A 24,414-nucleotide genomic window follows, 5' to 3' on the forward strand; every position below is an offset into this window, starting at 1 on the left:
CCTGGCTTTTGTCTTCCATCTTGCTCAGGGTACTTTGGAAACGCTATACATTGCAGGAGCTTAGCTTCTGGCTACCATGGTTTGCTTCCAGAGCAACAAGTGTAGTACTTCAACATGGAGACAATTATCTTTTGTTTTTGTTTTGTTTTGTTTGTTTTGTCTTGGCTATGCCTTTTTGAGTTTACCTTTTTATATTTTGTCCATCATTGCCATGTGTTTGGAGCAGTGAGCGTTCCATAACATGAACTCACTGTACCATCATGAATGGGAAGTCAGGGGAAACCTTTTCCATGTGGATTTTACTCTTCCCTGATTCCCTCAGTTGGGTTGGCAAAATACGACTGTGCACTTTCTTGATGATTCGGGCTTATCTTTATGACTGTCTGTTTCTGTGTCAGACTGTAAAGCAGTATAAAAAAGTCTTTAGCTTGATTAACGCAATCCACACTTCCTTTCTGGAAAAAAATGGGGGGGGGGGGCATTTTTTACAGTTGCAATAAATCATCTTAAGCCATGTTGGTGTATATCATATAGATTAGTGGTGGTGTTCTAGCTTACTTTCTGTGTGGGCAGACAGGCATGGTGATTCGTGCCCTGCACAACTGAAGATCACAAGGGCTAATGCTGTGTAAACCTGTGAACTCAGTGAAGGGTTTTCTCTGTTAGCCTCATCTTTCTCCATCGTCTACCCACTGATGGTGGCCACTCCCTCCAATTCAGGTACTCAGTATCCTCTCACCATCTGCTTTCTAGCTTCCTCTCTGATGCCTTGACTGAGGCAGTGTCATGTCATAGGAAGGGCACAAACTTGGAATGATCTGGGCTTGAATTCTGTCTCTGACTTTGGGAAGCTGCTTTCCTTCCTTGAGCCTGTGTTTCTACCTATGCAAAGTGGGGCTAATAAATGCCAGCTACCTGAAAAATCTATGATGAAGAATGAATCTATACATGTGTATAAAGTGTGAGCAGCACATAAAAAACCCTCAGTACATAGTAGTTGTTTATCATTGTTGACAATATCAGTATTTGAGAGAAGAGGAGGAATCAGGGCTGTGTGATCCCTATGTGTTTGACAGGAATCAACATTCTACTTAGAGGGAAGCAGCAAATTTATGACAGTCAGAATTGGAAAAGTATGTGAAAATGGTAGGGGTCAGAGAGAGTAGGTAAGTTGTGGAGCACAGATATATTGGCAAGACAGCTGAACTTCTAGGCCTGAGGGTTCCTGGATAGGAAGTTAGTTTGGGGTTTTGGCAGTCCAAAGGCTGACAGCTGAAAGAACAGAATGGTCAGAGAGCAGGTCAGAGAGCCAGATGAGAAAAGCTGAGTCTGGAGAGTTTTAGGGAGAGTGGTGTGGTAACAAAGGCATGTAGAATCAATGAGACAGGCAGGCAGACACCCATGCAGGGGATGATGCATAGTTAAGGTGGAGCACATACTTCCACATCTAACTTCACCATCTCCCAATACCCCACTGGAACTGCTGCAAATATGATTTTTGAAAGGATCAGAAGGATAGGATTGAAGATGAAATAAAAAGGGTTGAAGAACAGGAAAGGAGGCAACAACTAAATTTTGGATGCTGAAGAACAGACGATGAGTGGCAACTGACTTAGCAGATCCAAGAAGGCCACAAACTAGGAATTCTGAGACCTTAGTGGGAAAAGCAAAAAGCCAACTCGATTTACTCCCCACCTCCAGAAATCCTCAAAGGCTGTAACAAGGTAACTCTGGAAGTGGAGTTCCCTCTGGAAGTGAAGGGGGATGGGAATCAAAATAATGAAGGCTGTTTGAAAACTCCTTTAAGAAGTAGATTCATTGCCAAATCCCCTCCTGCTGTCAATGCCAGTGAGGGGCTGGCCCTCCCGTGCTCTGACAGAAGTCTGGTGTGTTAGTCCCTAGAGAGGGTAAAGCAGAGGGTCTCTGGATGGGGAGTTCCCAGACTTAGTTGAGGGCTGGGGTTCTGTACTGAAAACAGGGGTGTTGAGTGGAAGCATGTGTCCTGAAAGCTGTGAACCCCCAGTCTTCTTCCCTGCCCCTGCCTCTAAAATTCTCGCAGCTGGAAGAGTCTTCTGTGAGCCATCTGACCAACCTGAGAGAAAAAGATCTAAGGAGACTGACACTGAAGGCTCCCCAGTAAAGGGCTCACTCAGCTGGGTTACTCCCCAATGAGGTACATAGTTTGATACTGTGAGGAAGAAGACACCCATTCAGTTGAGGGTACTCATTTTTGGAGTAGGAGGAGAGACCTGAGCATTTTAGTTACTGCAAGGAAAGGAGCCAGGCACAGAAGACGGAGAGATTAGAGATTCTTGAGAGAAGAGGTAATTGATGGAGTGAGGCACCTGGGGAGGCAGGATAGGATGGAACCCAGAGCGGGAGTGGAAGTGACAGCCTGAGTCAGAATAAAGAACCTTCATCTCGCACTGAGATAGGATGAAAAGAAATGAGATCTGGTTATAGACTCAATTCAATCCATTATTATTTTGCAGCTACTCTATCCAAGGCGTTGTGTGGGGTAGTGTTCATTCATCCATCCGCTCATTCATCCAACATTTTTTGGAGCAACTACTGTGTTCCAGGCCCTGTGCTGGGTGCTGGAGATACCGAGATGAATCAGACAAGGTTCCAGTCCTCAAGGAGCTCACAGTCACAGGGCGAAAGCAGGCTCACAACATACGGCAATATGTGCCGTGAAAACTGAGCACAGAGGGCTGTGAGAACACAGAGCAAGGGACACTGTAGAGAAGGGAATGAAGCAGATATGGAAATGGATATAGAACAAGACATGGACTGCTCTGTGTGTTCAAGGGCAGAGAGATCTCATCCAGCAGGGCCCATCTGCAGAGGTTTCATGAAGTTAGGTGGTCTTTGAGTTGAAACCAAGAGGATGCCTAGGATTTCTTTCAACCTGCAGTGACATGGGGGTGGGGAGGGGGTGCCCACCAAGAGGTGAAGACAGATGCAAAGATCCAGTGGCAGGAAATTGCAAGAAGACATGTTCAGGGTAGAGGGAGAGGCCCTGGTTGAGCACCTGAGAAGCCCCGATTGAGAGTATGCTGAGGCAAGTAGTAGGAGGTGCAGTTGCGAAGCAGGAATAGGATGAGATGCAAAAAATATCACTGAAGCTACATTACAAAATGCAACCAGGCTGAACAAATGGATTGCGTAAAGAACACCAGACTGTGAAATGAGAAACCCGATTCTGTTTTAGGCCCAGCTCTGAAACAAACTTGCTCTTGATATGGTATGTAGTGACTCAATTAACGTCTCTGAACATTGGTTTCTTCATCCATCAAGTGGTAGCAGGAACACCTTTCCTGCCTATGTCATGGGGTTCTTGTGAGGAGCATATGAGTCAGTGTACACGAAAACACCTTAAAAAACAAAACAAAACAAAACAAAACAAAAACAAAACAAACAAACAAAAAACCTCTTTAAAGTACTGGTGCACACACGTAAAGGCTTATTACTGAGGAGATGCTTGTGCTGGGAACACAACCCTAACCCTAACCCTAACCCTAACCAGGGGAGCAAATGTACTGAAATCTCCTCCTAAAGGGATCTAACAACTTTCCAAAAGTAGTTGTTAGGTAACATGGGGAGCGAATCAACTCCTGTTAATTTGGAATATCTATATGTCAAATTTACATACAATAAAAATAGATTTGTACTATCCTGGTAGCCTACCGATGATAGTAAAACAGGAATTATACACACAAAAACACGCAAATGTCCAATTGTTCTTCCTTCACTCAACCAACATTCATTGACCGCCGCTCTGCTGTGTACTGAGGGCAGGCACAGTGGAGGCCAGACAAATAGAATTTCTGCCCTCAAGATCTCCTTGTACCATGGGAGACAGATGTATTAACAGCCAATGTTAACACCAGGTAAGCACAAGGAGTCTGTGAGAGCTCAGAACAAGGGTGCCTAAACCAGTCTTTTGCAGCTGCAGTTGTATTGATATGAAGTAGTACCATTGCCCCGATTTTAAAGATGAGGAAACTGAGAGTTAGAGAGCAAGTGACAGAGCCAGGACTCTAACCCAGCTGTTTTAATTCTGAATCCCGGGATTTTTCTGCCTTGCCACAGCTGCCTCTCTTGCTTTGTAAATACTTTAGGCCTAATGCATATGGCAAAAGATAAGTTGTCTTGTGTGTCCCTGCCCATCCTAGACTGCCTGCTCCTTTCCAGAGACAAACAGGAATTTGGGGGTTAGAGCACCTCCATGTGTCTAAAATGTTATATTTCAGATATAAGTAATAATAATAATAATTAATACATAATAATAAAAGTCCTCACCCTATCTATAAGTTCCTTTTGAAAGTTTCTCAAGAGTCCAGGAGTGTGTGTGCACACACGCATGTACGTGTGGGTGTATATGTGTGTACGTGTACGTGCACGCATGCAAGTGGGTGCGTGTGCATAGGCGTTTGGAGTAGGGAAGGTTGGGAAGCACTCGCTCCTGCATTTTCAACAAACCTAGATAGACAGAAAAATGGAAAATGAGCCCAAACAAAAAGGAACCTGCAGAAGAAGGCAGGTGAAAATAACCAATGGGAGAAAAGAGTTCTCAGGAGACACCAGGAAAGTGGCGTCTTCTGGCCACATCTACTGCTTCACTGGCAGTTCCATTAAAATATGTATATATAGGGAAAGTGGTTTCCTCCATCATGTTCTTCTTCTGGGAATTTTGTGGAAATTTCCTGATGTTGTGTGAGTCATAAAAGGAAAAAGAAATAATTTCCATTCCTGGAAATATTGCAGGTTACATAACCCGAAATCCCTCCTTGCTACACAACACCTAAAATAGCTGGGCAACTAGTGGTCTGTGGTTGCCAAAAATGACATCCTGTGAACATCCAGGAGCCTCAAGCAATCCCAACACTACGGCAACTGAAAAAAAACGAAGGGATTGCACTAAGTAGCTCGTAAGATCCCTTTCATCCATTTCTTTGCACCATATCATTCTTTAGTTCTTGTATTCACTCATTCACTGGAACATTTACTGAGCACTGATTCTATATCAGGTATTGGCTGTGTTGTGTTTTGATGAACACAAGTTGAAAGGCACAGTCCCTGTATTCAAATAGCTCACCACGTTGTGCAGTGGCTCTTGACCGGAGCTGCACATCAGAATCACTTGAGAAGGTTTGCAACAATGCATATGCCTGCCTTCCTTGCTGCCCTCAAGACTCTAACTTCATCCTGGAGGGAAACAAATAGCCTGGATTCTTTCTGTGTTGATTTCTGAAACCCAGAGCCTGAAGGGAATTCAAAGTGTTAGACAGCATTCTATAGAAATACGGAAGGGAAAGGATTTCCTCTGGACAGGATAGTTCCTCAAGCTCGGGGGAAGGTACAGAAGAGGCGAGACCTCTGTCATTTCCAAGAGGAGTGGGAACCTGGGCCCTGCTGCCCAACAGCAATGCCAAGGAGAGACGTGGATTGATTTGAGAGGCATTTTGAAGGTAGAGTCCACTGAACTTGGTGTCCGATTAATTGCGAGAGAGGGGTTGAGGGAGAGGAAGGTGACAAGATGACTCCCAGGTTACTGGTTTGGTCAACTGGGCACACCTTATTCACACAGGGCATATATTAGAAGAGGAGAGAGCTTGGAGAGAAGATGTTTTCAGTCTTGGATATATTTGAGTTTGAGGTACACGTGGAACAGAACATCCAGGCAGGGAAGTCCAAGAGGCAACTGGATACTCTTATCTGAAGTTTAGCAGAGTGTTCAATCTTATATATCATTTTAAAGTGACTGCATCACTCCCAACCCTCTTAAAAATGTTCTGAGTAAAGCATAATACCAACTTTATACATTTCCTTTCAAAGAGTACACAAAAATCAGTTCTTTGTGCCTCAGGGAAGAGCCACACCCAGTTACCTATATAATCATGTTTTGAGTACCACCTTGTGACTCTTCCACAGCCTTCAGTACCTGCTTTTAAATGGTCACATATAATAAATGCACTAAAAGCAGCCATGTCTCACCACCATTTGCTTAGGGAAGGATTCCCATCAGCAATGGATCTTCATATTTTTCCACTTCTGAGCCTAGGGAAGAAAAATCCATGAAGGTAACCAGCTCATAAAGTGGCTCTTCTTCCCCAAATTTCTTGTGACATGTGGCTTTGAGCGATTAGGGCTCTTTCAACTCCTAGCCCTTCCTCACTTGTCTTAAGCTGTCATTGAGTGTCTAGCACCCCAAAGCACCAATCTTTCTTTGAGGCTACATATTCATGAAAAGTCTTCCCCACCATCACATTCCTCTTCCAGAAAATTTGTGGGAGCTTCTTAGTGCTCTGGGAGTTTTAAAGGGGAAATTAATTTCCATTTCTGAAAACAGGGCACACTAGATAACCTGAAAACCCTCCTGTTACAAAGCACCTTTTAAAAGGCAGGATAAAATTTAATAAATATTCCTTTGAATGCACATATGATGAACTTACGGTGGAAATTGACCCTCAGGTGTCAAAAAACAAAGAGGAACCTAAAGAGCAGCTCAACGGGCATTTGAATTTATGTTAGGCTGGTAGGGGAATGGATTCGATAACCACCAGGGAGAGGAGAAAAGCCTTGGTGCCTCACAAGGGCTACACAGTCAATGAAAGGATGGACTAGGAAAAAAAAGTCTTCCCACCACCATGGTGAGATGACAAGAGAGTTTGTTTCTTCATGGGTTCTGGTGGGAGAAAATAAAATGCTTCCCCTGGTCATTTGTAACTCTAAGGCTATTGTCATGTAGGGCTAGGGTTGGAATTAATACCTCTTATTTAGGTCTTGAAAACTCCAAGCTTACAAATTAACATCAAAAAGATAACAGCCAGAGATACACCCCCAGTCAAACCTCACTGAAGTCACAGAGATGAAGTCATCTGAACAAATCCCTGAACTCACGAACAAAATTATAAAACACCTGAGGGAAAAAAAAGTTGCCTGTGATTGAGTATCAGCAAACACAATGATGAGCAGGATTAGACTACCAAAAACTTCAGAAAATAGAGCCAACCGAGAGTATAAAATAAGCTTGTGTAAGATACTTAGAAATAATAAGTAATCCAAACATATGAGAAAGATCAAGATTCTATGGAAAAAGAAGAGGCCGGTTTCTTTCTTTAAAGAACCAAGTAGAACTTCCAAAAATGAAATACATTATTTCCAGTGACAGCAAAAGCTCAGAGGATGGGTTTAAAAGCAGATTCATCTGCTTTAGTGAACTGGAAGATAGAAGCAAGGAAATTGTTCAGAAGGCAGCAAGAAAAGATAGCAAATGTATAAACGGTTAAGAGATACAGAGAAATGATGCAAAGGTCCAAAAAACCTCTAATAGGAATGACAGAATCAGAGAATAAAGAGAATAGGGGTAAACTGATAATCAAAAGGATACTGGCTGGAAATTTTCAGATTTGAAAACAGACATAGTTCCTCATATTCTAAAAGCACGAGCCACAGCAAGAAACAATAAAACTGAATCACAGGGAAACCGTGCAGGTCAACAAAGAAAAGGGGAAAGATCTTAAAATCAACTAGAAAGAAAAGTGACAGTGCTATCAAAGGGATAGTAAACTGACAGCAGACTTTTCACCAGCTGCAATAAAAATGGAATCATATCACTAATGCATTCGGGGAATGGGGGGAAATGTCATACCCAACTAAACTACAGTTCAAGAATGAGTGAAGTAAAGATATTCTTTTTGATATATTTTTAAATATTTATTTATTTATTTATTTATTGAGACAAGGTCTCACTCTGTCGACCAGGTTGGGGTACAGTGGTGCGATCTCCTGGGCTCAAGGGATCCTCCCGCCTCAGCCTCCCTAGTAGCTAGGACTACAGGTGTGCACTTCCATGCCTGGCTAATTTTTTTTTCCCCCCTGAGTAGCTGGGACTACAGGTGAGCACCACCACTCCCAGCTATTTATTTATTTATTTATTTATTTATTTATTTATTATTTTGTAGAGACAAAGTCTCAGTATGTTGCCCAGGCTGGTCTCGAACTCCTGAGCTCACGTGATCTTCCCGCCTCGGTCTCCCAAAATGCTGGGATTATAGGTGTGAGCCACCGCACCCAGCCAGTAAAGGTATTCTTCAACAAAGGTTGAGAGGGCTGACCACTCACAAACCCTCACTGAAAGAATGACTTAAAGATGTTCTTCCATTAAAAGGAAATTGAACGAAAAGAACAAAGCAAGATGCAACAGAGGAACGGTAAACAAAGAAACTAGTAACCATGGCTATGAGTCAAAAAAAAAAAAAAAATAGACTGCATGAAAACCATATAACTGACCAAATTATAACTAAATACTGGACAGCATTGACTTGTAAGACAAGGTCCTTGTATTGTCTGTGGTGAAATTGGAGACGATTAAGATTTGATAAAATGAAGTGTTTGCGATTAAAAATAAAAAGACCTTGAAAATTTCATATCCCTTAGTGTGGATTCAGATCCATTAGAAAGCTTACATTTATCTAAAACTAACTCCAAGTCAGCCAGAATATATCCCAGGAATAAAAAAATAACCCTCCAAAACCAGAGATTTTGTAACTGAATTCCGGTCCAGGCCATTCATCACCTGAAGGCCAAAAACTCAAAGAGAGGAGCTTTGATGAAAGGAAAGTTAGCTTTATTTGAGAAGTCAGCAACCCGGAGGAGTCAGTGAACTAGAGTTCAGTGATCACCTCTCTGAGTTGTGCCTCTGGATTAGGGGTTTTTCAGGGAAAGTAGGGGAAATAATGATCAAAACATTCTTCTAAAACATATTCAGTCTCAGGTGGGCAGTTAATCACTGCTTTCTTGGTCAATGTTTTGTGACCTTCTACAGGCACCGTCAGCCTATTCTTACCAGGCTGGTCAGCCCCTTCCCAGAGTTGCTGGTTGGCGTGTTTTCTTTTATCTCTGTTGAAGGTCCTGTTTTCCTGAGGCTATTTTTAGTGAATAATCTACAAACTCAAGCAAAGCAATAATCATATTCAAGCACGCAAGCTTTTATCTAACTTGGAGTCAGTACTGTTACAATTTATTTGTAAAAGATGGTAGAGTGAAGAAAGATAAAAGAATCTCCCTTCCCCTCTCGTACTAAATAAAAAATAAATAAATAAATAAATAATGGTAAAAAGCAGAATGAGAAGAAGAGAAGAATAAGGAGGAGAAGCAGGAGAAGGAAGGAGAGAGGGAGGAAAGTGGCTTCCCAGGAATGTGTGTGTGTGTGTGTATACACACACACACACACACACTAGTGGGGAGGATGGCTGGTTTAGCACACTTCTGATTCTGTCCCCACCCCCTGGAAGCAATACTGAGGAAAAACAATGTGAGCCAGTTAGATCCTGAGAATGGGATGTAAGGCTCTCTGACTTGAGGAGAAATGGACTGAGAGAATAAGCAGAAAAAAAATTAGGTAAATACCTTTGTGAATAGAAGCCCTCAATTGCCACTCCTAGATTTCACCAGCGGTAGGAAGGCTCCCAATTATTTCCATTTTCCAAGACACTGTGCTGAGTTGGGCAAACAAAACAAAACCCTCAGAGTAAGACACACCCTTGCATGGATGGAGTGGAGCATGATAGACGATATTTAGCAAGATCTTAGAAAAAAAGGTAGATTGAAATCAACATCCCGCCTGCCCTCAAATTAGCACCCTCAGAATGTTAGAGCAAATAGAAAGTCTGACAGTTTTCCATAATTGAAATAAAAATAAATGGTTTAGCAATGATGCTAACAATCTACAGGGATAGAGAGGGAGAGGGAAAAAGGAGAGAGAGAGGGAGGGAGGGAGGAAGGAAGGAAAAAAGAAGGAAGAAAGGAGGGAAAAAGAGAAGAGGGGAGGAGGGAAGGAAGAAAAAGAAGAAAAGAAATAAGGAAAGAGAGAGAATGAGAGAGAGAGAGAAAGAAAGAAAGAAAGAAAGAAAGAAAGAAAGAAAGAAAGAAGAAAGAAAGAAAGAAAGAAAGAAAGAAAGAAAGAAAGAAAGAAAGAAAGAAAGAAAGAAAGAAAGAAAAAAGAAGAGTAGGAAAGAAATCATCATAGTATACAAAAGACAGATAACCATCACAGACTGGAAGAATGCATAAAACAAGGAACAGATGCAACTAACCCTAGACTTCTCTAAGCCATGTAAAATACGATTTCAACTTAACAAAGTTTCAAAGACCAGATGATTGGTAACCAAATTTGATTTTTTTTTAAAAAAAGGAGATTACTGAGCTCAGAAAAGAAACCGAGAACCCAAAGAACCACATGGTGGATCAAAGAAGTAAATTAGGAAGAGCAAGATGCAGAAGAGATATGCATACAAATCAAAACAAGCGCATGGAGGAAGAATTTTAGGTGGTCACGCTAATGCTTATCCAACATTACGATAATTTACATGCCTTAAGTAAAGAGCCTAATAAATGGAATAGAAAAATATCCACAGATGCCGTATGTGAAAAGTTTCCAGAAATAAAGGAAGAATTGAACCTGCTCCTCAAAAGGACAAAGTCTCTACCAGGAAAAATTGATGCAGGACAATCAATATTGAGATATATTCTAGTTGTGTTATGGTACTTCAAAATCAAAGAATTTTTTTCTGCACCTAAGCGTGCGCGCGCGCGCACACACACACACACACACACACACAATCAGTTACTTACAAGGGAACAAATTTGTTCCACTTAAATATAAAAGTAAAATGTAACATCTCCAGAATGTTTCTGCTCCTGGGCGAGATGAAGCATGCACACTCTACTGAATGCAGCTATAAAATGTGGACACAGTGCATGGGCCAGCTATTTGAAGACTCTGAAAAGTATATGGAAGGAGGCAGACTGGGGAAAGACTACATACAACTTGAAGCACCACTGAAAGAGCAGTGAATTTGACATTTTCCCCCTTTAGTATCCTTGGCTCAATGTAGCCTGCAAGTTAGAAGTAGACAGTGGTGTGAACAGAGAGAGCTCTGGTTCTGACTTGAGAAGAGGGAAAAGGGAATACCAACCCTCAGCGATAGTTAAGGGGATCCCCGGTTTTTCTTTCTTCTTTTCTTCGTACTTTCATGTTCTAGCCCACAGGTAATCCTGTGGCAGCAGTGGTGGTGTCAGAGGTAGAGACAGTGACAGTGGCAGCCGCCAGGGCCTTCAGGTGATTAAAACTCTGAAGGAAAGTAACCTTCCTCCCTGATTGTAGGTCCCAAGAGGGTGCCCATGCCTTCTTTTTTCTCTCTTTGGTCTTCCTGCTGAATGACACCAGAGGAAGGCAAAGGCACAGGAAGTGTGTGGCAGAGAAGAGTACCTAAAGCAATAGCAACAGCTTTCTGGCTAGAAGGTTAAAAAGGGGAAGCTGAGGGAACCAGAAAGTGCTGGGGAGATTGCAGGGAGGGAGGAAGTGCTTGGGAAAGTAAACCCATGAAGCTGTGTATGAACTTCTGGGCTTACCCCCAAGCTGTGTATGTACAGATGTGATCCTATACAACATACAAAGGACTTCGAGAACTGTACTGAGTAAGGGATATAGACTTCGCCAGCTCCAAGACTGCTGATCATGCTTAACAGAACCAAATACCATTGGAAAGGCTTTGAAGTGGAACTAACATTAAAACCCCCAGTCAGAACATGTGGCCTGAGCCTAAGTGACTGGGGGAAAAAATGAGTGGAAACTTGGGGATCTGTGGGAATATGACAAAAGAGCTAACTTTTGTGTCATCGTAGTGCCAGAAGGAAAGGAGGAAGGGGGTGGGACTGAAAAAGTATTCAAATAAATAATGGCTGGAAGATTCTAAATATGGCAAAAGACACACACCTATACATTTAAGAAGCTGAGTGAACCCCAAACAGAATAATCTTAGAGGAACTTACACTAAGAAGCATCCCAGTCAAACTTCTGAAAACTAAAGACCTAGGAAAAATGTCTCAAAAGCAGAGAGAGAGAGAGAGAAAGGAAACCTCACCTATATGGCAAAAGCAAGTAGAATGGCAATATATTTCTCATTAGAAACCATGGAGGCCAGAGGAAGCGGCATAACACTTCTCAGTGGCGAAACAAAAGAACTGCAACCCTGTCTACAAAGTGAAATTACCTTCAGGAATGCAGGGGAAATCAAGACATTCGCAGACGAAGGAAAAGTAAGTGAGATTGTTGCCATCAGACCTACCCTTACCTCTACGCTTGGAGAAGGTTTCTACGCAAGATTCCATTAGGCATGTAAAATGCCTTGGCTGGGCATGGCCTGCTCACCAGTTCTCTCTAATGTGGACATTTATCATGCTGCCCAGTATTGGGAAGATATGTCTTGGAATTTCTCACGAGCTCCTAGTACAAGTCTGGTCTAGTTTCTGCCTCCAACCCCTCCATTGAAATTGCTCTTGCCAAGGCCCCCAGCAACACTTGCATTGCTTAATTCAGTGAACAGGTTTTAATGCTTATCATTTTGGAACTCAGCAAGTGTTTCTGAGTTTGTCACTTCTTGTTCAGTTCCTCTGGCTTCCTTCTGAACCTTTGCTCTCATCTCTTTCTGGCTTGATTATCTTTCAGCATGCCCCCCCCTCCACCCACCCCACACCAACTTTATCTGTGGAGACACTCCTCTAGTCTTCTTCCAATGATGTTCCTCTTTTGCTTGCCCCTTAAAAGAAGTTGTCCTTGGTCCCCTTATATATTCTATGTGCTCTCTCTGAATGGTCTCAACTACATTCATGGCTTCAAGAACTACCCTGATGAGTCGCAAATCTATATTTTCAGTATTAACTTCACTCCTGAACTCCTAAGCCAAATATCCTTCATCTCCATATGGATATCCCACAAGCATTTGAAATTTCACATGCTCAAGACTGAACTCATCTTCCTACCCATACGCAGACCTCCTCCTTCATCCCATTTGTCCAGGAATGACTCCAAAGTCTGTAGTCAGCTCACTCTACCCCTGTGGAGTCATACTAGAGCTTTTTCACTTCCCCATCGCCATGCCCCTTCCCTGCCAACCAATGCCCCACTTTTCCAATTGGCTAACTTGTACTCATTCTTCAAGCTTCATATTGGACACCATTTCTCCAGGAACATTTCCCCAATCCCAAAAGTCTGTGTAAATTACTCCTCTTATGTGTTCCTACAGCAATTTCTTAGTCCATCAGTGTTGCTATAAAGAAATACCTGAGGGGCTGGGTAATTTATAAAGAAAAGAGGTTTATCTGGCTCATGATTCTGCAGGCTGTATAGGAAACATGGTGCTGGCATCTGCTTGGTTTCTGGTGAGGGTCTCAGGCTGCTTCCACTCGTGGCAGAAGGTGAAGGGGAGCCGACAAGTGCAGAGATCACATGGTGAGAGAGGAATCAAGGTTGCGGGGGGAGGGGGAGGTGCTACACTCTTTTTAACAACCAGCTCTTGTGGGAATGAATCAAGTGAGAATTCACTCATTACTGTGAGGCTGGCACCAAGCCATTCATGAAGGATCCACCCCGTGACCCAAACACCTTCCATTAGACCGCACCTTCCAACACTGGTTTCAAATTTCCACATGAGATTTGGAGGGGTCAAACAAACCAAACTATAACCAGCACCTTGAACTTCCCCTCTCATAGCACTTATCACAGTATAGTGTTATAATTATACACTGGTTCCTTGTCTGTATGTTCCACCAGACTGCATGCAGGGATCTGATCTATATTTCTCGTTGGTGTTGTCTCAATGCTTAACACAGTATGCCTGGCACTACCCTTTAATATTTTTTGAAGAATGAGACAATGAATTATCATGTCTCCAGCTAGGTTCGCCAGTATGAGTAATATGTAGTGAGTGCCTACTGTGTGCCATTTTACTACCTAAACTTTGCATGGACTCTGTCCCCTAATCTTATCTACCAATGCCATTGTCTTAGTTGAGATATCTGTCATTTCTAGACTGGTATAATACAGCAGCTTTCTAATTCCAATCTCAGTCCTCTCTGTTCTATTCTCCACACACAATCCTCTCTGTTCAATTCTCCATGCAGCTTCCAGAGTGATCCTTCTAGAGGCAAATCAGACCATGTCACTCCCAAGCTGAAAGACCACAGTGGGTTCAGTGTAGCCTACAGGGTATTCTAAACCCTGAGCATGGTATAATAGAGCCTCCATGTCTTGGCTCCTGCCTACCTCTTTCCCAGCCACATCAACCACTACTACTCCACTGGCATCCTACTCTCCAGCCTTAATGAATTGGTTGCAACTCCCCTCCTCCCACCAGTGCCTTGGCTTCTCATCATGCTACAGACTCTTTAACACACGCACTGTCCTCCAAGAAGCTTGCCAGATCCACTCCTATTCTTTCAACGAAATGTTTATTGACCACTCTTTATACACTATGACCAAACAGGATTTATCCCACAAATGTAAGGTTGGTTCAACATGTGAAAATCGGTTTATATAATACACCATATTAATGGTTGGTTCAACATGTGAAAATCAACTTATATAATACACCGTATTAACAGAATGCATGGTGGAGCGGCGGGGGGGCGCGGGGGTGGGGGAGACTCATGGTCATCTTAATCATGTACAAAAAGGATCATCTGACAAAACGCAATACCCTTTCATGAAAGTACATTCAACAAACCAGGAATAGAAAGAAACTTCTTCAACCTGGTAGAGGGCATCCATGAAAAACCCAGAGATAATATCATACTTAATGGTGAAAGACTGGTTGACTTCCCCCTAAGATCAGGAATGAGAAAAGGATGTCTTCTCTTGCCACTTCTAATTCAACATCGTACTCAAAGTTCTAGTCTGGGCAATTAGTCGAGAAAAAAGAAATAAAAGGCATCCAGATTGGAAAGGAACAAGTAAAACCATCTCTATTCATACGTGCGTAGATGGCATGTTCTTATATAGAGGACACTAAAGAGTCCATCAAAAGGAAAAAAAAGAAAAACCCGAGATGGTTTGGCTCTGCGTCCCCACCCAAATCTCATGTCGAATTGTAATCCCCACCTGTTGAAGGAGGGGCCTGGTGGGAGGTGACAGAATCACGGGGGCGGACTTCCCCCTTGCCATTCTTGTGATAGAGTTCTCACAAGATCTGATCGTTTGAAAATGTGCAGCCCTTCCCCCTTCGCGCACGTTCTCTCTCTCTTCCTCCTGCTCCAATATGTGAAGAAGGTGCTTGCTTCCCCTTCGCCTTCCGCCATGATTGCACGTTTCCTGAGGCCTGCCCAGAAGCAGAAGCCTGTACAGCCTGCAGAACCATGAGGCAATTCAACCTCTTTTCTTTATGAATTACTCATTCTCAGGCAGTTCTTTATAGCAGTGTAGAAACGGACTAATACGCCAACCCTATCTGAGTATGCTCAGCAAAGCTGCAGTACCCAAGATCAATCTGCAACAATCAGTGGTATTTCCATACTCTAGCAGTGAATAACATGGATGAACCCTGATGAAACCATTATGCTAAGTGAAAGCAGCCAGACACACAAGGCCTCACATTTGGTCGTACGATTCCATCTATAGGAAATCTCCAAAACAGGCTAACCTCTACCGACAGAAAGCAGATTGACAAGTGGTTGCCAGGGACTATCGGGAACGTGCGTATGGGCGGGGGGAGAGGGCTGTGTGTGGCGGGGTGTGGGGGTTGGTAGTGGCGGTGTGGAAGGAGGCGTGTGGCAAGTGACTGCTTATAGGTGCAGGGGTTTCAGTTTCTTTTGAGGGTGTTGAAAATGTTTTGGAACTAGGTGGTTGTGACGGATGTGCAACATTGTGAAGGCGTGGTACCCACTCTCCCCTCGCACCCCCACCCCTCTGTCTTTCCCACAATGTTCCCATCCAGTAGAAAGGGAGAGTCCCCACTGGCAGAGAGAGGGTCACGAGCGGGATTCCCCTCCCCAAACCATGGCCCTCCAGTCACTTCTAGGCCCAGGCCTGCTCCCTCGAGGCCAATGGGAAAGCGCTCAGGTCACCTGATGGACGTGTCCCTTGTGAGGCCGTCACCGCGTGCGTGCCCGTCACCGCGTGCGTGCCCGTCACCGCGTGCGTGCCCCTCACCGGACGTGCGTGCCCCTCACCGCGTGCGTGCCCCTCACCGCGTGCGTGCCCCTCACCGCGTGCGTGCCCCTCACCGGACGTGCGTGCCCATTGGTTTCGGCTCCCCAGCCAATGAGGGGCTGGGCCCTGGTCGCTAGGATACACAGTACTGGACGCGGTAACTGTCATCTTGAGAGCCATCTTGTCTAGCTAGGGCAAGCCGAGATAGCACACTCAACGCCCAGCATGTCGGAGAGGAGGAGCCATCGCCGGTCCTCCAGGGCTGGTGGCCGGGGGCGGACCCGCTCTCGCACCGTCCGAGCGGAGCTTTCGTTTTCGGTGAGCCAGGTGGAGCGCGGTCTACGGGAGGGCCACTACGCTCAGCGCCTGAGTCCCACGGCGCCGGTCTACCTCGCTGCGGTTATCGAGTACCTGACGGCCAAGGTCCTGGAGCTGGCGGGCAACGAGGCCCAGAACAACGGAGAGAGGAACATCACTCCACTGCTGCTGGACATGGCGGTTCACAACAACAGGCTGCTGAGCACCCTTTTTGACACAACCACCATCTCTCAAGTGGCTCCCGGCGGCGACTAGCTTCTGACGCCCGGCCCCTGGGACCTGGCAGGTCCACTCGTCCACCCACCCAGCCCCAAACTCCCCGGCCTCAAATCCCCCCGCCCGAACCCCCGGCCTTAAATCAACCCCCACCACCCGGGCCCCAAAGTCTTGGGTCTTCATTAATTCTGTCAATAAAATGTTTAAAGGAACCCACCTGCCTGCTTCAGTCACTTTGCCTTGGGGTGGGGGGGGGGGGGGCGCGTGGGCGGTGAGATCGGTGGGGGGGGTGGGTGGTGACATGGGGTGGGGGGCTGGGCGGTGACATGGGGTGTGTTGGGGGCGTGGGCGGTGAGTGGGGTGGGGGGTTGTGAGACCTCCACAGCTGGAGGGATGGAGAGGGTGGTGGGGGTCTGGGGTTGGGTGGGAGTCAGGGATGGCACAGAGGAGCGGTCCCTCCCGGTGACAGTGCAGGGGACTGGCCCTGGGTGGGAAGGGGACACCCCCGCTGGTTCTGAGCAAGTCAGGGCCTGCCCGGGAAAGTCCTCAGCATGATGGCGTTCGTTGGGGCGGGTGGGCCTCAAGACCATGACTGCAGCGTTGCGACAGGATGGACTCCTAAAGGCAACCGGGCTGGGGACGGAGAGGTGGACCCGGCGCTTGGCAAGGGGCCCTGGACAGGAAGATGGAGGAGTGAGCGGTGGGGGGGGGAAAACAGTCGAGAAATGCACGGACACGGAATTAGGGTCACGAGTTTAGTTTGGGTCATGTTCAGATGGAGAGGCTGTGGGAGGCCTTCAGCAAGCGAGACCATCTGCATTGCAGCCGAGCTAGCAGCAGCTGGCGCCCGGCCAGGCCCCGCGTACCTTCCCAGGGTCTTGGCTCCGCATCCCCGAGACCCTGGATTTGCATGCGCCGCTCACAGCCCGGCCAGGCCCCGCCTCCGATCCCGCTCTTTGCACATCACCAGGGCAAGGGGCACGCTCGGGCTGGGGAGCGGGCGCCGGCACGCCTGCAGCCCGCCAAGGGGGACGCAGGGCACGTCGCCCCGCCCCGCCCCGCCCCGCCCCGCCCCGCCCCGCCCGTCCGCCAGCTGCCGCAGCGCGTCCGGAAGTGCCTGGGGCGGCGAGCATGGCGGCGGCGGCGGCCGGCCTGGGCGGCGGCGGCGGCGCCGGCCCGGGACCGAGGCCGGGGACTTCCTGGCCCGCTACCGGCTGGTATCGAACAAGTTGAAGAAGCGGTTCCTGCGGAAGCCGAACGTGGCGGAGGCCGGCGAGCAGTTCGGACAGCTGGGCCGGGAGCTGCGCGCCCAGGAGTGTCTGCCGTACGCGGCCTGGTGCCAGCTGGCGGTGGCGCGCTGCCAGCAGGCGCTCTTCCACGGGCCCGGGGAGGCGCTGGCCCTCACCGAGGCCGCCCGCCTCTTCCTGCGGCAGGAGCGCGACGCGCGCCAGCGCCTGGTCTGCCCCGCCGCCTACGGGGAGCCGCTGCAGGCCGCCGCCAGCGCCCTGGGCGCCGCGGTGCGTCTGCACCTCGAGCTGGGCCAGCCGGCCGCCGCCGCCGCCCTCTGCCTCGAGCTGGCCGCCGCCCTGCGCGACCTGGGCCAGCCGGCCGCCGCCGCCGGTCACTTCCAGCGCGCCGCCCAGCTCCAGCTGCCCCAGCTGCCCCTGGCCGCGCTGCAGGCGCTGGGCGAGGCCGCCTCCTGCCAGCTGCTGGCGCGCGACTACACCGGCGCCCTGGAGGTCTTCACGCGCATGCAGCGCCTGGCGCGGGGAGCACGGCAGCCACCCGGTGCAGTCACTGCCGCCGCCCCCGCCGCCGGGGCCCCAGCCCGGGCCCGGGACCGGGGCGACCCCCGCCCTACCGGCCGCGCTGCTTCCTCCAAACTCCGGCTCGGCGGCGCCCTCTCCCGCCGCCCTGGGCGCCTTCTCGGACGTGCTGGTCCGCTGCGAGGGTGTCCCGCGTGCTGCTGCTGCTCCTCCTACAACCACCGCCGGCCAAGCTGCTGCCGGAGCACGCCCAGACCCTGGAGAAGTACTCCTGGGAGGCTTTTGACAGCCACGGGCAGGAGAGCAGCGGCCAGCTTCCCGAGGAGCTCTTTCTGCTGCTCCAGTCTTTGGTCATGGCTGCCCACGAAAAGGACACGGAAGCCATCAAGTCGCTGCAGGTGGAGATGTGGCCACTGTTGACTGCTGAGCAGAACCACCTCCTTCACCTCGTTCTGCAAGAAACCGTCTCCCCCTCAGGACAGGGAGTCTGATCCATCCCATTCACCCAGTGACTTTTTGCCCAGACCGGCAGGGGATTCCCATCAGTCACGTGAACCAGATGACTTTGCCTGTTACCAAACCTCACACATCCACGTTTGCATCTGGGGAGGAATAAAAAAGACATCGTTCCCGCTTCTGCGTTTTGTTATTCCTGTTGCCGCCATAGGAATTATTTCGTTGGCTGAACGTTACCTGCATCCCAAGAACACACTTTGATAGAATCAGAGTAGAGGACACCGCCGTCTTCTAAAAAGCCACGACATGAAAATGACAGTCCCTTTCGTCTCCTTCCTCTGCTTCTTCCACCCAACGCAGCCTCCTGCCTCCGCCTTTGTTTCATAGTGAGGATTTTATTTTGCACGGCACTCTCCCTCTAAATACCTACCCTAGATGATTTCATCCTGCCCCTCATTTCTGAACGTATTTCTGTGTCTTTGTAATGGCCACATTTCTCCTTCCACTCGTCCGCACAGTACGTCTTCGTGGCAGGGGAGTCATTTTATTCCTTACAGCTTCCTTGTAACCACAGCCCTAAATCCATGATAAAGCTACTCTTGCACTCCTCATGTGTGGTTTTGGTGTCCCTCGTCTATAAAATGTGACTCTCTTCCCTACTTGTCAGGAGGCCAGAAGCAGAACCAGATAGCTCTTTGGGCTCCAGGATGTGTTCCTTCCTTTGAAATTTGCACTATGCCTGCCTCCTATGTGGGCAACGAACCTGCCTCAGGGCAACGAACCTGCAGAGATCATCTGTGATGTGCTCCGTACTGGGGTGACTGCAATGCAAACGTGTCCAATGCAGCGGGTCCGGTGCCCATGCATCAATTTGCATTGGAATTCACGGTTCCGGTTCTTTTCCCAGAGGTATATGCAGTGTGGATCACAACAGCTTTTATTTGTAATAGGGATTCCCCCCGCCCCCCATCCCCGAGATGGAGTCTCACTCTGTCACCCAGGCTGGAGCACAGTGGCGTGATCTCGGCTCACTGCAACCTCCGCCTCCTGGGTTCAAGCGATTCTCCTACCTCGGCCTCCAGAGTACCTGGGATTACAGGCGCGCACCACCATGCTAGGCTAATTTTTGTATTTTTAATAGAGACGGGGTCTCACCATGTTGGCCAAGCTGGTCTCCAACTCCTGACCTCAAATGAGCCACCCTCCTCAGGGTCCCAAAGTGCTGGGATTACAGGCATGAGCCACCACGCCTGGCCTGTAATAGGGATTTTGCTGCAACTTTTAGTTAAGTGGGTGAAATCAGAGTGCGTGGCCCTTTGGTGGTGTGCGATCATGTGACTGCAAGGCAGCCTCCGTGTTCCCCAAAAGCAGGATGGCGTTCCATTTGAAAACACTTAAGTTTCCAAGGCTTACTGGCTCAAATGGAGCATGCAACCCAACTAAGCTGTTTTCTTATTTATTGCGTCTTTTTGATCCTTTTGATGGTGACAACAAGAACGCTTTGGAATATAGCCTCTTTCTCAGACTTTCAACCCTGGGGAAATGCATCCTTTGGGCCGAAGTGGCACACAATACTGATCTTCAGGGCTGAGATATAAGGACACAGTTTGGAGTAGGTGTTTTTGTTATGCGTCTTTTTGCGGGGGAGAGGTGTGGAGGGTTGTCACTGTGAGTTGAGTGCCTCAAAATGGGTGGGACTTGTAGGGTGTTCTTTTCTGCTTCTACTTCTATTTCAACAGTGTGGAAGTAACGGGAAGCACCGTCATTCCTCTTTCTCTCACTCTCACTTGGCTGCCAGGAAGGGTCCTACGGAGCCCTGAACGCCTAGCCCAAATTATTGTAAAAGCGGTTGAAGGGCTCATGGTCCTTTGCTCTTTGGCTGTTTCCTGGTATGCTCCTCTTAACCCGGGCTGCAGACCTGGCCGGCTGGCTTATTGTCAGGTTTAGGAGTTACGGAGCATGACTGGTGACCAGTTTGGGATTTGGGCTTCAGGAGAAGCCCCCTTAGGCCTCTGGTCCAAACTCCTTGCATCAGGGAGGTGAAGGGAAGGATAACCAGACAGTCAGGTACTGGGTAGCTGAGCATAATTCTAGGAAACACTGAAACTCCTCATTTTCCATTTGCCGTGGGCTCATTCATGTATCTCCCTCAGAAACTTAAGAGCAGTGATAACTGGGCCGGGGCCAGATTTCAGCATTTTTGAGAATTCCCTCCTAATGTACCACATCAGTATCAAAAGTCAACACTGATTTATAGCATGCCAAAAGCAAATATTTTCAGAGGACATGATTCCTTTGCTTTTTAACTTGAAAACAATTCCAGATCCACATTTAAAACAGTGTAAACCGTCGGAAATGGTGGCAGCGAAGCAGTGAACCCTTAAAGGGTGTTGGGGTTCCCCTTCTCCCCATTATGAGGCACTCCTAAAAGGAGAAGTGTTGCTTATGAAAGAATATTTTATACGCGAATAGCACAAAGACAAAGACGTTTGAGAACCGCTATGCCGGAGGAAGGTGATCAAGACTGAAATTAGTGTATTAGGCAAGATCTGGTTCCTAGGTGCTGAGGATTCTGGTGCCAAGGATTAATGTTAACCGTGTAGGCATCTCTACCACCGTTAGAGGAGACCAGCAGCCCACAGACTCTTTCTGTCAAGGGCCAGATAGAAATGTGTTAGTCTTTACAGACCGCAGATGATCTCTGTTGCACAGTCTTCTTTGTTTCTTTGTATGTTTGTCTTTGCAATCCTTTAAACGTGTAAAAACTATTCTTAACTCTCAGTCCGTACAAAAGCAGGCTGTGGGCCAAATTCTGGGGCTATAGTTTGCCCACCCCTGAATTAGAACCCAGAACATAGTAGTTGCTCAATAACTGTTTAATTTTTTTTTTTTTTTAATTTCAATAACTTTTGTCTTACAAGTGGTTTTTGGTTAAATGGATGAATTCTATAGTGGTAAATTCTGAGATTTTAGTGCACTCATCACCCGAGTAGTGTACATTGTACCCAATATGTAGTTTTTTTAATCCCATACCCTCACACTCTCCCCCTTCTGTGTTTCCAGAGTCCGTTATTTCACTCTCTATGTCTTTGCATTCTCATAGCTTAGCTCCCACTTACGGGTGAGAACATAGGGTAATTTGGTCTTCCATTCCTGAGTTCCTCCGCTTAGAATAATGGTCTCCAGCTCCATCCGAGTTGCTGCAAATGACATTATTCTGTTCCTCTTTATGGCTGAGTAGTTCTCCACGGTGTATACATACCACATTTTCTGTATCTACTCATTGGTTGATTGGTGCTTAGGTTCGTTCCATATCTTTGCATTTGTGAATTGTGCTGAAATAAACACATGTGTGCATGTGTCTTTTTCATATAATGACTTTTTTTCCTTTGGGCAGATACCCGGTAGTGGGATTGCTGGATCACGTGGTAGATCTACTTTTAGTTCTTTAAGGAATCTCCATACTATTTCCCATAGAGGTTATACATTCCCACCTAGCAGTGTATGCACCGTCCCTTTTCACCAAATCCACGCCAACGTCTACTGCTTTTTGACTTTTTAATAATGGCCATTCTTGCAGGAGTAAGGTGGTATCTCATTGTGGTTTTAATGCGCATTTCCCTGATGATTAGTGATGTTGAGTATTTTTTCATATGTTTTGTGGCCATTTGTGTATCTTCTTTTGATGAATGTTTATTCATGTTATTTGCTTACTCTTTGATGGGATTATTTTCATTTTTTCTTGCTGATTTGTTGCATTCATTATAGATTCTATATACTAGTCCTTTGTTGGCTGCATAATTTGCAAATATTTCCTCCCATTCTGTGGGTTATCTGTTTACTCTGATGATTATTTCTTTTGCTGTGCATAGTGTTTTAGTTTAATTAGGTCCCATTTATTTTTGTTTCTGTTGCATTTGCTTTTGGGGTTTTAGTCGTGAATTCTTTCTCTAGGCCAATATCCAGAGACATTTTTTAAGGTTATCTTTTATAATTTGTATGGTTACAGGTCTTAAATTTAAGTCTTTGTTCCATCTTGAATTGATTTTTGTATAAGGTGAAAAATACAGATCCAGTTTCATCCTTCTACATGTGGCTAGCCAGTTTTCCTAGCACCATGTATTAAATTGAGTGTCCTTTCCCCAATTTATGTTTTTGTATGCTTTTTTGAGGATTAGCTCGTTGTAAATATTTGGCTTTATTTCTGGGTTCTCTGTTCTGTCCCATTGTTCTATGTGCCTACTTTTATACCAGTTCCATACTGTTTTAGTAACTATAGCCTTGTATTATAAATTGAAGTCCAGGAATGTCATGCCTCCATATTTTTATTTTTAATTATGATTGCTCTGGCTATTTGGGCTCTTTTTTGGTTCCATATGAATTTTAGGATTGTTTTTTTCTAAATCTTTGAAAAGCAATGTTAGCATTTTGATGGGAATTGTACTGAATCTCTAGATTCCTTCGGGCAGTATGGTCATTTTCACAATATTGATTCTTCAAATCCATGAGCATAGGATGTGTTTCCATTTGTTTGTGTCATCTGTGATTTCTTTCACCAGTGTTTTGTAATTCTCCTGGTAGAGATTTTTCACCTCTTTGGTTAAGTATATTCCTAGGTATTAAATGGTTAAGTATATTCCTAGGTATTAAATGTTTTGCAGCTGTTGTAAAAGAGATTGAGTTTTTTATTTGATTTTCAGCTTGGTAATTGTTGGTGTATAGTAGTGCTACCAATTTTTGTACATTGATTTTGTAACCTGAGACTTTACTGAACTTGTTTATCAAATCTAGGTGTCTTTTGGAGGAGTCTTCTAGGTATATGGCCGTATCATTAAGAAACAGTGATAATTTGACTTTTACTTTTTAAATTTGGATGACCTTTATTTCTCTCTCTTGCTTGATTGCTCTGACTAGGACTTCCAGTACTATGTTGAATAGAAGTGGTGAAAGTGGGCATGTTCCACTTCTCAGGGGGCATGCTTTCACCTTTTCCTATTCAGTTTGATATTGGCTATGGGTTTGTCATATATAGCTGTTTTTTGTTTTGTTTTGTTTTGTTTTGTTTTTTAAACAAATCCCTTCTATGCCTATTTTGCTGGGGGGGTTTTATCATAAAGGGATGCTGGATTTCATCAAATGCTTTTTGTGCCTCTATTGAGATGATCATATGGTTTTTGTTTTTCATTCTGTTTATGTTGTGTATCACATTTATTGACTTGTGTATGTTAAACCTTCCCTGCATCCTTGGGAAACCCAGTTGATCATGGTGTATTGTGTTTTTGATGTGCTGTTGGATTTGTTTAGCTGGTATTTTGTTGAGGATTTTTCCATCTGTGTTCATCAGGGATATTGGTCTGTAATTTTATTTTTTTGTTATGTTCTTTGCTGGTTTTGGTATTAGAATGATACGGACATCACAGAATAATTTAGGGAGGATCCCCTTTTCTCTATCTTTTGCAATAGTTTCAGTGGGATTGGTACCAATTCTTCTTTGAATGTCTGGTAAAATTCAGCTGTGAATCTATCTGGACCTGGGCGTTTTTGGTTGGCAATATACTTTTTATTACTGATTCAGTCTTTCTGCTTGTGATTGGTCTGTTCAGGGTTTCTATGTATTCCTTATTTTGAGACAGAGTTTCACTCTTGTTGCCCAGGCTGGAGTGC

At 45.9% G+C, this 24,414-nt stretch overlaps 3 protein-coding genes and 1 pseudogene across 4 annotated transcripts in view; 2 read left to right on the forward strand and 2 right to left on the reverse strand.

Annotated features, from left to right (window-relative positions):
• Window positions 1-24,414, reverse strand: part of CMC4 (C-X9-C motif containing 4) — a 540,756-nt gene that overhangs the window by 272,079 nt on the left and 244,263 nt on the right. The gene's annotated exons all lie outside the window — the stretch shown is intronic.
• LOC126945513 (histone H2A-Bbd type 2/3-like) lies at window positions 16,059-16,743 on the forward strand. The gene has a single exon (XM_050775524.1). It carries the CDS (start codon window positions 16,220-16,222, stop codon window positions 16,565-16,567), a length of 348 nt encoding a protein of 115 aa, XP_050631481.1. The 5' UTR covers window positions 16,059-16,219; the 3' UTR covers window positions 16,568-16,743.
• Window positions 16,759-17,553, reverse strand: LOC126945940 (uncharacterized). The gene is made up of 2 exons (XM_050775889.1): window positions 17,395-17,553; window positions 16,759-17,201 (listed from the first exon to the last, which is right to left on the reverse strand). The coding sequence occupies exons 1-2, from the start codon at window positions 17,438-17,440 to the stop codon at window positions 16,759-16,761; spliced, it is 489 nt and encodes a 162-aa protein (XP_050631846.1). The 5' UTR covers window positions 17,441-17,553.
• On the forward strand, window positions 17,660-19,361 carry LOC126945483 (40-kDa huntingtin-associated protein-like; annotated as a pseudogene). The gene has a single exon (XR_007722461.1). The product of XR_007722461.1 is annotated as a 40-kDa huntingtin-associated protein-like (transcript).

This window comes from Macaca thibetana, chromosome X (genome assembly GCF_024542745.1).
Source record: "Macaca thibetana thibetana isolate TM-01 chromosome X, ASM2454274v1, whole genome shotgun sequence".
NCBI classification, from domain to species: Eukaryota; Metazoa; Chordata; class Mammalia; order Primates; family Cercopithecidae; genus Macaca; species Macaca thibetana.